This window comes from Melospiza melodia, chromosome 1, assembly GCF_035770615.1.
Source record: "Melospiza melodia melodia isolate bMelMel2 chromosome 1, bMelMel2.pri, whole genome shotgun sequence".
Lineage (NCBI taxonomy): Eukaryota > Metazoa > Chordata > Aves > Passeriformes > Passerellidae > Melospiza > Melospiza melodia.
Genome location: NC_086194.1, coordinates 131309296 through 131327846, shown reverse-complemented (window position 1 = coordinate 131327846; position 18551 = coordinate 131309296). Strand labels below are relative to the sequence as shown.

General features: G+C 40.9%; 1 protein-coding gene across 19 annotated transcripts in view; it reads right to left on the bottom strand.

Moving 5' to 3' along the window:
• Positions 1-18551, bottom strand: part of DTNA (dystrobrevin alpha) — a 224053-nt gene that overhangs the window by 37036 nt on the left and 168466 nt on the right. For 9 of the 19 annotated variants that reach the window (XM_063168301.1, XM_063168293.1, XM_063168283.1 and 6 more), the window contains 7 exons: positions 17898-18003; positions 15740-15906; positions 13152-13276; positions 8463-8543; positions 6498-6587; positions 912-989; positions 206-298 (listed from right to left, as the gene is read on the bottom strand). In XM_063168301.1, the coding sequence (XP_063024371.1) occupies positions 206-298; positions 912-989; positions 6498-6587; positions 8463-8543; positions 13152-13276; positions 15740-15906; positions 17898-18003 (740 nt within the window). The remainder of the gene's footprint in view (positions 1-205; positions 299-911; positions 990-6497; positions 6588-8462; positions 8544-13151; positions 13277-15739; positions 15907-17897; positions 18004-18551) is intronic. The other 10 variants (XM_063168324.1, XM_063168336.1, XM_063168316.1 and 7 more) reach the window with 5 other exon arrangements.

Here is an 18551-nt window from a genome sequence, read left to right as displayed (position 1 = left end):
CTTGCAAGCCTCAGTAGAAAGAATAGCAGCCAGTGCCACAATCCACCAACTTTGGGAGGACATTCCCCATATTCACACACATTCATCTGAGGTTAGTGCTCATCAAGAGCTGCTCCAGCTCATCAGGCAGGGAGGGAACAGGGAGAGGCTTTGGCTGAGCAAGGTGCCTTTGCTGGGTGCCCCAGGGTGCCCAAGCTGCACTAACCGTGCGGGGCTGCTCTGCAGCATGTTGACATAGACCCCGATGAGCACGTGTTCATCAGCCAGCCTGTCTGCAACATCCAGGCTGTACTGCAACCTGCAACAGGGGCAGGGTGTCAGCCGGACAGACAGACACACAGAGAGAGCAGGAGCGAGACTGTGAAATGGGAATCTAGCAATGAATACTTCAGTGGTCTTAGGAAAAAAAATTCAAAATGAAACAACACACCAAGTGCAGAAATTATTTTGTTATTATTGTAATTTATATGGTTAGTATTTAGTGATTTAAGATAGTAGCAACCCACTTGATGACAGAGCCAGCCTCAGAAATCAGTGAGATGCCAGATCAGGCCAGGGACTGAACTCTGGAGCTGTACAATAGCATTTACTAAAAAATTCAGCAAATCGTGAGGTCAGCATTATTTGATTTAATATTGTACAAAACCATTAATGTAGATATGTAACATACATGACTGACACACTGAATTCACAAGCTGGATTTGCTTGGAAGTGTTTGATTAAGACCTTATGAGTCCAGGTGTACATACATATATTTAAACATGCCTTACTTAGCTCACTGGGTTAATTGCTTATCACAATTTTCTCAGGAAAAATGTATATAGAATATATTAAAAATGAGAGGAATAGAAGAAATGTTTTGGTTTAGCTGTGTTAGTGCAATTTAAGAACATACTCTCTCTTTAACTTACCCTTTGCCTTTCAAGAAAGCTGGAGCAGCCCTAGCCAGCAGTTTGCTCTGCTCTACTTCAGTATTCTTGGAAGGAGAGCTAGTTAATAAGACAGGAAAACTAAGAAGAGGGTAAACAGTGATGTCTGAAATTCATTATAGAACAGAGTTTGGAGAAGCTCATTTGAGTGCCCTGGACTGAATAAAAATAATAGAAGCTTTAAAGGAATTCTAGAAAACATCAGGAAATGCAAAATCAGGAATTACAAGTTTCCCCTCCTGTTCTCAAAAAGCAAACTATTAAAGCCTCCACTACAGAAAAGACAAACAAAATATGCTTCTCTCACAAATGGAGAGATGAAGGCTTGTATTTTCCAGATAGAGTCTGAGATAAACATGGTCTCAAATGCTGCTTTTGAGCTGGGAAAGCTTTACCATACTAGCTAAATTGCTTTTCTCCACACTAACTGTAAGATGGTTTCTATAATCTATGGAAAGGCATTTATTTGGATGCAGTGATGGGATACAGCAGTTTAATTTTCAGAAGTACTGTTGTTCTGTTGATTTAAAACAATATATAGGTCACCAAACACACTTTTTTCCTAATTACAGTATTTAATGGATTGCAGTAACTGCCTCTTTCCCAACACTTCAATATCCACGTTAACAAGCTACCACTGGCTAAAAATGAGAAACATTGAAAATGTTTTTGTTTTTTTTTTGTTTGTTTGTTTGTTTGTTTTTTGGGGTTTTTTTTGTTTTTTTTGTTTTTTTTTTATGCTGCAGTGTTTTTTTGTTTTTAAGAAACAAAAAGTCAAAAGAAAATTATATTGTACTTTCTTTTTTTAAAAAATTAATCACATTTTTTTTCATGGGTGTGAAAGCATGGATGCACTTGTGCACCCAGGGGTGTATGGGTCTATGTGTGTGTGTGTATGTAGGCAGGTCATGTTGCACAAATGTGGTGCAAATCTTCAAAACCTTCAATACTGGGACAAAGAAGGAATTCAATGAGGTGAGATTTGTGTAATTCCCCTCCTTTTGGGAGGGCAAGGTTGGCAGTAGGGTTCTGAAGAGGATGGCACCAAAGGTTGTTCTAAGAACTCAAGCCTATTGATTTATAATACATTTGTAAGATAGCTGAATGAAATGCTGCACTGCACAGCAAGAAAAAATGCTTGTTTCACATTTCTCTGCCCACCAGCATGCTACTTGTGTGTATTGCACTTCCACTGGGGCAGAATCCATGCAGATTAACATGTGCCATGCCATCTAGAAGGATGTGTTTTCCACAGGTTTTCTTCCCAGTTACAGAAAAAAAATGCATTCATGGGGTACAGGGTGTGCCACTTCAGCCACAAATGCACCTTTCACTTCTAAAACTCCAGATAAGTATGCTGCCACAGTGGGAGACTGAAGGCCCCAGGGCAGATTTTGGGCCTTGCTTTCTAACAGTGTGCCCTCCACCAACCTCAAGTTCCCCTCTCCCATGCTCCAGAGGCCACACACAGTCAGGGGGCAGAGACAGGAGAGCAAGGATTACTCACTGAGCAACTGTTACCATGGCCCTTTCCTTTTTAGTTGACTAAGCAAACGTTAATCTTCCAACCTTTTCTCATGAGTTACGTTCTCTCTGTTTTTCTGATGTTTGGATGTCTCCTCTGGACTCCAGACATGCTGGTTAGCATATCCACCCCCGTGCTGCTGCCCTAAACTGCAGCAAACCTCTAGGCAGATGTCTCCTCCTCTGGAGAATGAGTTTTAATGGCTTTCCACATGATGTTCCAGGGTCAAATGCAATCTAACAATTGTATTGCTGACTTCAATTAGTTTGTGGTTCACTGCAACTCCTAAGTCCTCTTTTAAAATATTTCTATCCATCCAATTATGCTCCCATCTTTTATCTGACTATTTGCTTCCTTGCTACAGCACTTTTCACTTATAATTACTGAATTTCCTGTAATTGATTTCAGATCATTTGGACATCAATTACTACCATTGCTACTGAGCTACTTTTCTTTTATTTAGAAATTGCTCTCCAAGCACTCCTTTCCACAACTATTTCAACCTTTGTACCACCTACAAATTGGATGTATTCACTCTATTGCTTCCATTAAGTTACTATGAGAGACAGTGCAGTGTCTAATTTAGGATAGCTTTCAAGAATCCCAGCAGATGTCCTTCTCCTAAAGCGACAGCAAACTTCTGAAAACCTCATTATTCATTTTCAATGTTCCTCTTTTACTAATTTTCCTATGTCTGTATTTCCTTTGGGTACTTCTGTGTCATCTGGGACTATGTATAAAGCCCTTTTAAGGTAAACCTGTATTGTATGTGCTGCCTGTTTTTTAACGCACTGGATCAGCCATCCTGTCAATGAAATAAATTAGTTTGGTTGATATAATTTGTTCTTGACAAATCTATGGTGGTTATATCTTGTTTATTATCCTCCAGATGCTCAATAACTCTTTTATAATTTCAGTATCTTTGGATACCAAGGTTAGGCTGCCTCCTTTATAATCCCTTTCACCTTTATCCCCCATTCCACCTTCAATCCTCCTTCATTTGGAAGAGCTGACATTTGTCCTTCTTGTTCTTCCATATCTTCCTACATCCTCCACATACTCCCCAAAACACAACTAATCATTCTGGCCACAGAGAACTTCCAATGGGAATAGATATTTTAAAGATATATTCCTGCTAAAATGGAACATCTTGTTGTAAGATGCTAAGTAATGCTTCTCCATCCAAATTTAGAGACAAACCTTCCAGCTGTGAGCAGATGTCTATAAAGATACAGACCTAATAATATTGGTGTAAATGTTATGCCCTCATTAGTGTCTACCTGGCTACTAAACAATCAAACATATAAACCTTTCCTTTAGCCAGGTGGAATATTGCTGATATTCTGCTGAAATAAGGCTTCTCATCTTGTTCTGAAAAAAACATGCAAAGATAGCAAGCAGTTGAAGCCTACCATGCTCCTTAGAGACAGGAACATGGAGAACAGCAGCAACCAGTATGTTTTGCTCCAAGTTAGCTGATGACCAGAAATTTGGCCTAATCTCTTGTTAGAGGTAGAATATCCTGTTAGTTAGAATACCATTTCCTTTAACTTTAATGTGGAGTTCAAAAAAGGCACCAGCCATTCTGACTCAGCATTGAGTAAGACTCAATTTCTCCTTGGCCATGGGTATCTGATATCACAGTGCATTCTTTCTATCTATCACACAATTGCCAAGTCATTCCAAGTTCACCAGAATGAGTTGCATCACACCATTTATTACAGTTTATTACCTCTTTAGAAGAACTAAATGCATTAGCTGTGAAGGAGGGGCTGAGAAAAATGCAAGAAAAAATATTCTGTTTCATCTTATCCTACCGAAGCACAATAATTCCATAGCTTAAAGAAAACATTTATAAAGAAAGAGCAGGACATTGTACCCATTACTATGGCAGCTATATACTTTAAGTCAGCATGACAGACTGCAGCAGGGGAACAAAATTATTCAAATAAGGGGAAAAATTAATTCAGTGTATAGAGTTATTTCTCTTGAATAGACAAAAGTTTCTATAATGCTACGTTTGCTTGTTTTGATGTAACATATCCAAATCACTGGGTTTGCAAGGGCATTACCTATTCTGCAGTAATCGTCCCTTGTTCTGCTGCACTCTAAGCCATTGGAAATTGCAAAAACAATTGAGAGAAACCCCCTGAATATTAGCTACAACAAAAGAATTACAGGCCTTGTGGTTTTAATCATGTTAGCTGTCAACAGCAAATGACCATGATTTGGTATTTGGGAGAAGATCACAGACATTTTTGTTTCTTCTTGTCTAGCACAAGTGCTTTAAAGCTGTTCTTGAGCTGTACAGAGCACATTGTTGATACCAATTTCCACACTGTATACATTAAGAAGAAAGGTGCTTGTAATTGCTAAGCCAACCTCCTCATTAAAGCTCTCTTATGGACCTGCTGGCTCAAACTAAGCAAACAAGCACAGAAATTTTAAGTGGACTTTAATTCTACAGCAGTTTGAAGAAATTAAAAAGCATCTTTGGGAAAGCCTGAACCCAGCTTCCTTTGAGCTTTTGAGTAATTGTGTACCCACCCGAAATCAGTGCTTCAGATGCAATTAAAGTGTAAATAGTATATAATGTTCCATCTCTTTTCAACTGCTCCCTGCCATTTGTCACTGCATTTACCAATTATTAAAGATCTTGCCTCTAACAAGACTTTCCATCTTCCCAGTTAATTTCCAGTTTTCACCCCTGTGTCCAGAAATATAGTAGTGTGCTGAACTTAGGAGATGCTATCCATTTCCAGCAGCAGAATGAGCTGGTGTGCTGAATTTAGCATTTGCTGCCACAGGGAGGAACTGGTTAGAATGGCTATGTTCTTATGTGAACACAAGTAGCTGAAATAAATACCATGGGAATGCTGTGAATGACTTTCTCTGCCAAGTCTCCTTTGAATAAACATCCAAATTACATAAAAATGTAACTTAAAGCTATCTGAAACCTCTGGACTAGACTGCAACACAAATTAAAGTAACCATAAGTTATCTGCAGTGAAAACACAGCCAGCAGAGCTTTTAGTGTTGATTACATCCAGCTAGAAATTTTACTCTGAGTTTTTACTCTTCTTATTATAATATGAATAATGGAGTATTTAATATAAAACCAGCACAATTGCAAACAGAGCCATCAAAGTCTGTTTCTCTTATGCTCAAGAGGGTGAGCTTCCACTAATGGGGCCTGATTTTCCCAGGGCAATAGTAACAGTAAAACTTAAAAGAATGAATGAAGACACAGACTGAAGATCTTGGCATTTAGCATATAATTCTTACTGAATTATAGTTAATGCTCATGGATTAACATGAAAAAAAAAAGGAAATTTCCACATAATTCCACATTAAAAAAAGGTGGGGAAAGTTTTTTGTTCTTATGCAATTGTGTATTTCTTTTATGCAGAATGAAACAGGATCTTCCTTTAGGTCACTGAGATGTGAGGGAATGCTGGACAAAGGGCTCAGGGGTCCAAATCCAGTGCTCACTATAAATGGGAAGTTTTCATTAGCTTCAGGAGGACTTAGATCTGCCTTTCCTGTGGTCATTTTGAAAAGTAAAGCTGAGGGGTCTGGGGAGGGTTATTGGCAAGCAGTGCTCAGGGCAGAACAGCAGCCACCCACAGCGAGAGCTGAGGCAGAAGAAGCTGGCTGTGAGACCTGAAATAATTTCCAGGCTTTTGTGCAAGCCTCTCTCATTCCTTGGTCAAGAACACAACAGGCAAGTCATACACTGATGATGGAAGCATAAAGGTGTAGTTTACAAAAGCAATGTTTCCAACTTCCACAGGACACATTAATATTAATCCTACGTGAAAGGGAAAAAAGGAAAGAGTTGTGCTGCGCAGAAGCAAGAGAAGTTGGCAAAGCTCACAGCCAGCAGGAAGTCTATTCAAAAGACTAATTAGAGCCACAGAAACCCTCTAGCCCATCAGAGCCTTCCTTAAAGAATATTTTGAGTAGTTTAGCAGAATTGCTAATGATTTAGTGCATGAGCGACAGAACTACTGCGATTAGTAGGTTAGTGCTCTCATACTGACCGTGAACTGTTGTGAAGCTGATTTACATACAGCTTTATAAGAGAATGCTCATCAGCCACAGGACTGGCTGCATTTATACCCCCAAGTAACCTGAATGATTCAAACAATGAAACCTTGTTAATACCTCAAAAAGAATATACAGAGAGCAGAGTGTTCAGAGAGGGTTTGTAACAATAAATCCAATTTATTTAGAAAGAGTACGACTTGGCTGTTTGTAGGGTGCTTTTTCTTTCCAATAAAAAGATGCAAATTAAATTTGTAAAAGGTGAAAATAAAAATATGAGAATGAGCTGTCAAACTCCTAAAACCCTGCTATGTCAATGAAACAAAAGTGAAAAAACTTCTAATATACAATCAATGTAATTAGTTTACATGTCAGGGTACAGTTAACTCTAAAAAAGCCAGAATGCTACCTAATGTAAACTTTTAACTGTACAGGGATGTCACACTATCCACTTCTATGAAGTGTGGGTACCTGTGCTTGAGGGGGGTGGTACTATCACCTGCCTTTAGGGGATTCTGTGTTTCCTAGGGAGTGTTTCAAGGACTGCTTCCTAGGGAAAAAAGGAATTCTAACAGTTCAGGAAGCATGTATGTTTAAACCTGATAGTTAAAGACAGTCAGCTACTAAAGAAGACAAAAGTAAAATAATCAAGTATGTTTTACAGGCAAAGAGAGACAAGCAGCACAGTAGACAGTGCTGTGAGTGTTACTGCAGGTCCCTGGCCTAAGGAGTGGTGTACTTTTGTTAATCAAGCACAGGGATGTCTTGGGAATAAGCAGAAGCATCAGCAACACTCCTAAAGAGTGCTGCTCTTAGCGACCTCTCCTGGAGAGGCTACAAATACATTACCCTGCCTTGCACATAAACCCCCATATATTCCAACTACAGAAATGAATCTGCATTTGCAGTCTCTCTGTATAGGCAGCAGATCTGGCCTTGGGGGCTGCTCTGGAACTGGCTTTCAAAAAGCATCTCAGTCACACCCACTGGCACTGAGACAACACTGAATTTACAGCTTACAACTTGTGGTAACAAAATTCATAAATCAAAGAAGTAGTAAACCATCTACACTCTGACTTTGCAGTGTACACTGCAGGTTTGGTTTCAGTTTTGATGTTAAAATATGTAGCTGTGCATTTCCAGAGATTGTGTTTAGTCATTTGGGAATGCTGAAGCACTGACACACACAGCAGGAGTCAAGCAATAAAATGCACCCAAGGAAGACACATTTCTCATCTTCCCTAAGAGAGCAGGAAGTTATTTTCCTGCCACCTTCTTACCTATGTGCATTTGTAGGCTCACACAGATGAGGTCAGACAGCTAGCAAATGCTACACACAAATTTTGGCTGGATGAGCCAAAATATTGAGTTAAAATGTACAGTCAGCTGCAAGCACCTCCTCTTTGGGATTTGTTTCTGATGAGACTTCCCTGGTTTGTTTACTGAAGGGTCAGCCACCATATTCCAAGACTACTCTTTCTTCTTTGTTGATTTTAATGAAAATCAGAACGATTTAACAGGATGTCTTCCTATGTCTTGGAAGTATGAAGACATCTCTTTGTTCATCCATATCTTGTGGTATGAGGCATTCCCAGTAGGCAATGGCACATCCCAGTTCCTATTCCCATAGTGCTGCTAAAAAATGATTTCTCACCAACAGCCCATTTTGGGTCCCTATGGGAGGGTGCCTGGGGTTGCATGTGAGCACTTTTTAGTGGGTCAGAATGGTTCAAACGAGAGCTGAAATTCAGTGCTCTGCTGCGGGGAGCCTGGGGTGCCTTAACTCCAGCTCTCTGTTCAGATGTCCGGGTGCCAGTCCAAATTACCAAGGCATTTCTCTGCTTAGGTTTAGGTTTGGGTTTGGTGAGAGGGTTTGGGGTTTTTTTTACCCCTGTGAGGGAAGATTGAAACTTCTACCACTATCTTATAATGGTTTGATATAAATAAGGATAAGAACTCACCTTCTGTTTGCAAAGGGACTTCCTGAGGGAACAGAATGGGAGAAGAGTGTGTCGTTCATGCTGGTTACAGGTCGGGGGGGCCTGAAAGGCAAAATATCCAGCTGCATTAATTTAGCACCAAAACCCCCTCCATCAGCAACAGTATTTATGTAGAACAGAATGAGCTTGTTTAAAGTAATATGGCAATGGCATCTTCAAAGTAACATTGCAACTGGCATCTTCTGCTTTACACAGTAATAGTTTCAAATTATAGATGCTTTGGTTTCAAGAAGTTGATATAAACACACTGGTACTTAGGCCTGGAGGGAAATAATGTCTTTGTGTGTTCTGAGGTGAGTTTTAAGCAACCTGCTCAACTTTTTCCCCCCTGCTTTGGTAGAATAGCCACAATGCCATTGTTCCTTTCCAGAGGCAACATCCAGGGCACAGTCCCTGCTTACAACCAGCTAGGATGAGCACTGGCAGTCAGTGCTCTGTGGCAGCATGGAGGTCTGCAGCATGGAACTGCCAATAAGTGACACATCTTTTCATGAAGTTATTCCTGGTGCTAAGCTCCATGCTGCCACATCCACATAGTGACCACAGTGTATCCAAGCCCTCAGCATCTCATGAAATACACATGGAATTTTAAACTGGTTTGATGGCAAAGTTTCTGAATTGGTATATCAAATCCCAAGTCAAAATGTAGAGTAAGTATTTACTTCAAGAGGACCCATTAGTAATGATGATTTTATTACTACATTCTTTATTTCCCGCTTTTACAAAAAATGAAACAAGAAGGAATTTTCCTCTGCTTTCTTTTACTGTCTACTCTTAAAAATAATCTGTGTGTAATTTTCTCCTTCTGCATCCATTAAGGAGAAATTTCCCATTTTCAGCAGACTTCTTATGGAACACTGGGCAAAAGATCTATCTGCTCAGGAACAACTAAAAGGTATGTTATTAAAATCACAGGGCTTTCAATCAGTTATGAGCAGAATCTGAAGCCACATTCAGACCTCAGTTTGGTTAATATTTCCTTTAGGCTCTATGGAAGACCTATCTTGCTTTTTTAATTCTGCAGATGTGCAAATTGAAATATGGTAGCCATCTGCAAAATATTCAGTGGGCTCCAATTCTGCAAGACAACTGGTCAACCAAAGCATTTCCAAGAAACCCAGTTCTGCATAGAACTGAACTATTACCATATATTTCATCCTGTAACTTCTTATAAAACAGACAAAAATATGGTATTTGAAACATTCAAATGAATTTCTCAGCATGATAATGCTACACTGATTTTTAAGAAGTTTAAAACTGTGAAAAGAAAGAAGTAGGATGTGGAGTGTTATTTATTTATATGAAAACAGAGTTTTAACTGAACCCTGCATCTGCAGAACCTCAGAAAAACTTCATTTCCGATCAGTCATGAATTTGAGAAGCAGTCCTTTGTCTTCCACATACTTACAAAGAAGTGTTTAATGTTATTTTTTTTGTAATACCGAGATTATTGCAATTTTTCCAAGCTTTTCCTTCAACAAGTGTACTAAAGAAGAAAAATACTCACCAAGTATCTCTTTTGCAGCAGAATAAAATGGAAAAGAGATCATTAATTAAATTGTCAGTTCAATATGTATATGGCTCAAGTAATACATTGGACATACTCCATTCTTATGACCCTGAATCTGAAAAAGCATGAGAGCCTCTATGCATAAGAAGTCATTAATCTGTTTACAAAAGCAAAGTTACTCTTGTGTAAAAATGTCTTTAAACTCCAAGACCTTGCTAAGGTTTCCTGATTAGCATTACTCTGTCAATTCTCATAATGAAAAAATGATATTAAGCTAATCCAGAGCTTTCCCAAGGCAAGTTTCCTAAAGGCTGATGCCCACTGTCACAGTCCTGAGGTTCCACTTGAGTATCAAGTGGGTGTTCAAACACACAGAGTTGTGTGATGTGGTAAGACAGAACAACAGACTTTATTGCAAAGCAAAGGAAATCTCAGCTATTGAGTATAAATTATACCTTTCTGAGGTTATTTTTAAATTCCTGAAAGTGAGTGATTAAGCTTTCTGATAAAAGCGGTACTGAATTAGCTGTCCTCAAGGAGACAGAAAACATTTGGTGCTATTGAAATATGCTATGTTATAAAAGCATGCTATGGCACAACGTATATCCACAGTAATAAACCAAATTAAATAGGAGGAATTTTCCAAAATGCTCCAGGCTGCCTCAAGCTGTTTACACTGATGTCAAAAATAATGCTCCCACAGGCTTAAGATGGAAATGAAGTCAGGACAGTGCAAAATAGATTTGAAAAATATCTCCATGGCCATGCCATTTGTCATCTCTGCTGTCTGGACTTTCTTTCATGTTGCTATTCTTATGTAGAGAGAGGAAAAATGACCCTTTCGTCAGTGGGAGGAGTTCTACCACCAGGTTTATGACATGTGGATAACTATTTCTCTAGGTGAGGCTTTAGATGTATTTCTTGCTTAATTCAAAATTTTATGTGGCACCAGTAAAACAAAAAAGCCATGCAGTCCTTTTGTCTCGTCCCAGGCAAAGGTGGAAGAACAAACAAAAGGAAAGTCTCTATAGTAATGCAGGGAGCACTTGTCCCCATTTAAGCTAGAAGCTAAGAAAAGGATACTGTTTTGTTGCCAAAATTCTTCCATCTGATGCAAATATAAACCCCCTTTTTTTGCCTGGATTCCTGCCCAGAGCTGTTTCTCTCGACTTCCATTATGTTTAAAAATAAAAACTGCATCAGTGAGAAGATATTCTCGACAAGGTTCTGTGGCATACCTCTCCCCTCAGTTAATTTGTGTCAATTATGCTGAAGATCATGATACCTCCACAACTTACAGGTTTCTCACTCATGCATCCTTGTAGCTAATATATATTGCCAAGTTATATTACCATCAATCTATGAATAAAGAGAAACTGTCATAAACCAGAATAGATGGTGGTTTGTTCTCACATCCCGTCACTCTAAATTGTCTGTATATTTAGGAATAAAGGAAGGTGTTAATTTCACAGCAAAAATTTGGATCAGTTCCTACTTAATTATGGTACCTTCTCCTTGCCTTGCCTAAATGCATTTAATCCATTCACAGTAGCCCAGTTTTCACTACCTTTTATATTCTGACATATCCCCAGGCCTTCAAGATCCCCCTGCCAACAGGGAACAGAGGCTTCTCTTTCAGTTTCAAGCTCTCTGTCTCTCTCAGTTTCCCTTAAGGATGGCCAAAATCTGCCCTGTGAAATTATCACTGACTTGCCAGCAGGGCCAGGCACAGCAGGGAGGGAGCTCAGCAGATCCAACTCTGGATCATTTCTGCCAAAGAACAACATCCTCCCAGTACTCTTGCATAAAGAGGTGCAGGGGTTTAACTGACAATTAAGTGTGACAGGGATTTGGCACTATGTATCTACAGAGGCACCTTGTCTCTGAAGACCAGAGCATTCTCTTATACACCTCGAAGAAGCTGTGCTATAACCACATAAGGAAGACCATCAGCACAATTCATCCTAAAAATGCCAGACAGGTTGAGTGAACTTTCCAGGTGTTGTACAGCCCACAATGGCTGGAGTGCACTCGCCCTTAGAGATGCTACATACAAATATTCAGGATGGACAAAGGTAAATATGTTTAATAATTACAGACTAGAGCAGTTTCAGCAGCCAGTAACACAGCTATGCAGCATGGAAATACAATTCTAATGGCTGCTGCCCAAAATGCTTCAGTCAAGTGCCCTGGGAACATGCTTAAGAAAGATATTTTCTTAAGAAATACACCAGAATAAAAGAAATACTTTAAAGGCAGTATTTTTGGAATATTTTTTCCAGCTTAATTTCTTTGTACCTTTCTTCCAACCAATGTCGTAATTTTTTCTTAATTTTATGGGAAATTTAATGTTTTTTTCCCTTTATTTTAAAGGACCCGAGAAGCAAAGGTAAGCCAAGTTGATAAATGAGAAAATTGGAGTATCTGCCACTATGGCTAGTGGATATGTTTTAGAAAAAAACCCATCCAAAGTGGTACTTTCCTCATCCTTGCACAAATACATTTTCTTTCTGCTTTGGGTTTCTTGACTCATGCACAAAAAAAGTAGTGACATGCTACTATACCAAAAAATAATCTTGTTTTCTCAACATATCAAAACATTAGGCTAATAGACTCTTTTCAAGTGACTTGGCAGTTGAAGACCTGCTTTTTATGCAGACTAACACAATTCTTCAAGGCTGGGTGAAGAAGCTTCACTAAAGTCAGTGGGAACTCTGACACCTCTTTTTACAAAATTGGTCTGATTTCACTTTTCTCTGGTGCCTTGTGTCAAGGCATACCTGTGGTACACTGAAGTTAATAGCCTCTAGATGACAGAACTGATGTTCTCAGCATCAATACATCCCAAAGTGTTGAAACTCTATAAATTGCATGGACATCTCTTGAGGAGAATGGGAACATTGCAATGTTGTGTCCCAGTAGTTGATTATACCTATATCTCCCATTGATTTTTACAGGTGAAGTCACACCAGAAGAACACTTTTACACTAAATATCCCCACCAGCAAATTTGCACTTGTGATGCATTGAGCTGGACAAGCCACATCTGCCTCCTGCTTTGCTCAGAGCTGTAGTATCTACACTTGGTGCAAGCAACTCCTACCACAAAGCTTACTTTGTCTACAGCACACAGATACTTACACAATATGAGCCAGGTTTAGAGGTTTTTCAGGCTGGTCAGGGAACATTGGGTGCAAAGGTTCACGGCTGGAAGCACAGCTTAAAGACTTGCTAAGTGCATTAGTTAGCTTCTTAGCAGGTGATTTCTGGGAGGAACAAGGAAGGTAGAGGTAATCTGGACAAGTAAGGTGCATACTGTTTCTGCTACAGGAAGCACAAAACAACAAGAAGCTCTAACAGCTCAGGTATCTATGGACTGACATCCCCCTTGCCCCCCTCCCATGCCCAGAGTCTGGTAAGGCAAAGAGTGCTCAGTTTGGGAAGGGATTATTGTTACCTCCAGCAGCCTTTAGAGCAGGCTGGGGGTGTATCTATAGGGAAAGTTGCCATGGCTTTTTTGCAATCTTGCACTCAGGCATTGATGAACAAAGAACAGTTTGTGTCACCTGGACTGGTGCTGGCTTGTACCTCACCAGCTTGGGACTGCAAGGAGAACAGATCCAAGCATGCTTGTCCCTATGGATACACTGTATGGGACATCATTTCCCTCCCAGATATGGGCCAGGCACTAGGCTGCTTTGTCCTTCCCCCTCACTAGTATCTCCCTCCTCACCTCCAGTACCCTGGAGGTGCTTTACAAAGCTTCTCCTCCACCTCCTGTGGCCACTGACCACTGGAGAATGGAAATTTGAGACAGGGGCTTGCCAGGAATTGCCCCACTGTGGCACCAGCACTTCAAAAGAGACTGATGTACTGTCACTGTCCCCAAAAGATAGGGAGGGTCTATGCAAGAAGGGTAATTTTCATCGATGTGTAAAAAAACAAAACAAAACAACAAACCAGTGTTTTCTGCTTTTTGTTTTGTTTGGAGGCTATGCACTTGAGGAGTAAACTCAACTTCCCTTTTAAGGGATCTCTGAGATCCAGGGTGTCTTTTAGGCTGTGTGAAGGATTCTCAGGGAATTCAACTGAGCTCCCTGAGATTCAGTTCTCCGCCAGTAAAAAAGGGTTAATGATCTTTCCACTGTCTCCTTCCCCCAAAACACAGCTCTACAGGCTGAAATTGAAGAATCTTTCTGGAATTTGACAGAAAGGGTTTTGTATTTGTGCATATACATCCTGCATTGACATATGATTGTCACCAATTCTATAATGAAATATTTCTACTAGAGAAATCCAACCTAAATACAAAAAGTTCAAGCTCTTTCTCTTGCATTCATTAAATGCAATTTCACTCTGAATTGAGAACAGTTGATTTCCACTGTACCCATAAACACTTCCAGTGAAGTATATGAAGTACGTATCGAGCTCTGCATGTGGAGCTCGATACTGATGCATTAGAATGCCAACCAGGTTTGAACAAATGCTAATGAATGCTACAGAAAGGCAACTTCAAACTTGAAGCAAAACATTTGTTTCTGGCAAGGAAGCATCTGAAAGCACTAGGCATGTGGTCATATTTTTGTCTTCCGCTGAGCAGAAATCTTAAGTTTTCCAATTACTTCCTACCTATAATTACAGCTCCCTGGCTACAGCAAAAAATGGATTTTATAGCACAAATTGCTGCTGGGAATGGAGTCTGAGCTACACAGTGGGCACTTTTCCTATTCAGATACTAAACTCTGGCCATTTGTGTCTATGCAACAAGCAGCAATTAGGACCCACAAAAAACAATTACAGACCCAGGTCTGCTGGGATACAGTGCAGGGTTGTATGACTGGCATACAGAGCAAACCATGTCCAATTTAACCCTTGCCTATTCCATCAACAGAAAACCAGACATTTTAGAAGTATTAAAATTCAGAACTTTGTTAAATAATAAACTCAAAGTACCATAAAAATGGGAGCTTTTGCTGTATGCATAATTTTCCCTTTTTTTTTTAAACAATATCCTTTTGAAATGTTTGAAATTAATTATGTATTTTCCGCTATTTGTGTTTGAATCCTGAAGGATTTTGATGCTCTGTAAACAAGGGGGTCAACTGGGGCTTTGCTCCAGTCCATGGAAAGCTGAGTCCCCAAGTCTCATGCCCTTCAGGGAAAGTTAAGGTTCCAGCAGCTGTTGATACTTCCCTTTCAGCTTAGGAAAAACACCGCATCATTTTGATTGACAACAAGAAACCTGAAGTGAGCATTTCTCTATAGTAAACACTACTGTGGATCTCAGCCCGTGACCACGCTCAAATCTCCAGTGCCAGGATCATCCCAAATGCTACGCATATGCTGCAGCCACTCAACTGAAAATACTGATGAATGAGCATTAAGTATTCATCATTTCATTTACACGTAGCCAAAGAGAGCAAGCCAGTGACAACTTTACCGTGAGTCCTGTGGGAACGGGAGAAGCTGCCATGAGCCCGCTCGCTGCCCTGCTGCCAGCCCCTCCTGCGCTGCCCTCACCGCGGCACGCACCAGATCCTCACCCAGGAAAGACCATTCCCACCTCCACGCTCTCCCGACGGCTCCCAGCGCCGGAGCCTCCCAGACAGGGTCACTAATCCAAGCGCCAGCCCGGCTCCCAGCTCGCCTGAGCCCAGAGCTGTGCCCGGGGGCTTCTCTGATGGCTGGAGGGCAAAGCAGTGTGCAGCGAGGCAGGAGCTTTCCCTTACCCATGACGTGTACTCTTTCATTTGGTGCTGGTTGCTGTGGGAACCGCTGGCATGGCCCCTCCAGAAGCAGTCCTGACAGAGCTGGTAATTGTGACACTGCTGGCAGCGGTAGCGAAACCCCATCATGCTTTCGCTGTGGCAGTAGGAACACTCGACGGGGTGGAAGACTGGGCGGGAGAAAGAAATGGTGAGCCAAAAAGCAAAACAAAGGAACACCCAGAAAAAGTTCATGGACGAACCCCAAACTGAAGGGTGCTCCCTTCTTTGTTTAAAGCAATCTGCAGCGTTGGATGCTGCTGACAGCTCTGACCTGAGAGAATACAGCAACCTGTGCTAAGCCATGGGCAACACTTCCTACACTGGGCACCAAACCCTTCTTTGCTTCTTCACTGGTATCCATGCCTCCTGCTCACAGCAGCAAAAAATGTGTGTTCAGTGCTCAGTGTCTAACAGAATACATGACAGAGTACAGAGGAGGGCCATGGAGATAAGGGCTCTCCTATGAAGACAGGCTGAGAGTTGTTCACCCTGGAGAAAAGAAAGCTCCAGGGAGTGCTTCGAGCAGCTTTCCAGCACCTAAAGGGGCTACAGGAGAGCTGGAGAGGGACTTTTGTCAAGGGTGTGTAGGGATAGGACAAAGGGGAATGGGTTCACTGAAAGAAGGTAGATGTAGATTAGATATTAGCAAGAAAATCTTTACTGTGAGAATGGTGTGGCACTGGATTGCATTGCCTGAAGAAGGTGTGGATGACCCATTCCTGGAAGTGTTCAAGGCCAGGTTGAATGGGAATTTCAGCAGGCTGGTCTAGTGGAAGATGTCCCTGCTGGGGAGCTGGAAATGCATGATCTTTAAGGTCCCTTTCAATCCACACCATTTTATGACAGAGGAAATTTGTATGTGGGAAAATCCACTGCAGCTGCACCACTGGGAGAAGCTGAGTGTTTGGTTGTGTTCTAAGCAGCTGAGGTGAGGCATCTTGGAGGAAAAGTCAGACTCAGCTGTATGACTCCTGAAAGGATGAAGTGTCTAAGTACACTTGTCTCTTAGATTGTTATTGTCTCTTAATTGCTGCTGTCTCATCTGAACAAGTGGTGTCATTTAGCTACCTATATATGGCGTTGAACATGTAGCTTTGGATGCCCAGATTTGGAAAGCTGGCCTTTGGAGAGACCTGTTCTCTGTTCAGAAGCAGACAGTGACAAGGAAGCAAGTCACTGAGGACACTAAAGCATCAACTGAGATATTTGGAAGCACCTTCCAGGCAATACTGCTATTTCTGTTCCTCTTTCCTTGCTACAGCCTGTACCGAATTTACCACAGGGTACTGAATATCCCCTTGTTCCCAGGCACCCTCTGCCTTTCTGTCATAAAGTTCAGTCTGGGAAAATTTGAATCAGTGCTGAATGTGTCAGGGGTTTAACTCCTTACCAGAATTTTGCAGCAAGAAGCGTTTCTGCTCTGGGCTAGGAAACACTGTGAAGCTGGTGAGGGACAGGGATGGATGACAAGAGCTTGAGGAAGGTGGAATAGATAGGTTGCTCTGTAGCCAAAAAAGACTTGGGAACATCCCTTACCCACCTTGGCGCCTTTCAGTGGAAGATTTGTTTGGCACAGGAACACATACAACTTTTTCTCCTTTTCCTTTTACCACCAAAAATGGATGCACACCATCCACAGGGAACTTCCTTTTCAGAGGATAAGGTCTGGCAGTGTAGACTTAGGAGTAGATCCTTCCTAGGGACCTTTTGGCTGGTGTTTTGCACTGCACTGACACCTCCTGCCAGCAATACTGCACGAACGGAAACTGCCAAGCTGCTCCCTCTCTGCTGCCATATGTCATAGCTAATAAAAGTTGTGGTCTTGACAGTTTACCAAATATAAGTGTGTGAATGGATGAAGTCTTATTGCTCTTTGCTTATCCAGAGCACAGAAGGAGACATGATCAGGTTAACTTCCTGAGCACAGCAAAATTTAAGCCATGTTCCTGGCTGAATGACCAACAGACTTCTTCAAATATTTTACCAGGCACTGTAAAAATAGCACATGGAGTCAATGAACCCAGTACAGTAGCTTTTACAAAACCATCTAGAGAGTGTGAAAATCGTCACACCAAAGTTTATTCTTGTAACTGTGTTTTGGCAGCACCTCTTTACTTACCATTTTCAACATTTGCCAGTCGATGCAGAAGTGGTAACCACACTAGACACTGCGGCGGGGGATCAGACATGAGAGTATCCAAGAAAGTGTTTAATGTGACTTTTTTCTGCTCAAACAAGCAAACAAACATGCACAAAAAAAAAAAAATCAGTAATTAGACATCTCAAAATTATTTTATCTTGTCTCTACAGAAACACTTGGAAATAAGTTTCAAACACTGCTTGCCTGTAGCCCTGATTTACTAAAAAGACCAAGTGATACTAGCAAAGCTTTTCCAGGCTATTTTTAGTCAGTACAATGATACAACTGATGACTAGAAGTCATTCTCACAAGGCTGGGTAGGAGACACTTAGCTCCCACTCACTTCCAGACTCTCTTCTAGAGTCACTGCCTGAAGATGCTTTGTGGTTAAGGGTGGTATTCAACTCTGCATGCTCTCATCTGTTTTGAGTATCGTGTGACAAGTACAAGTGGATGTGGGCTATCACTGTGTATGACCAATTTTCAAATGAAAAATCACTGCTGACGGTACTTGAAAAAAGAAAATGAGAGAAAATACTGGCAAGAGAGCACAAATTCAAAAGAAATATAGAATAAGGAGAGACCAGCACAGGCAATATGTTACTGTAATTTAAGAAACTTTGCTTGTCTAAG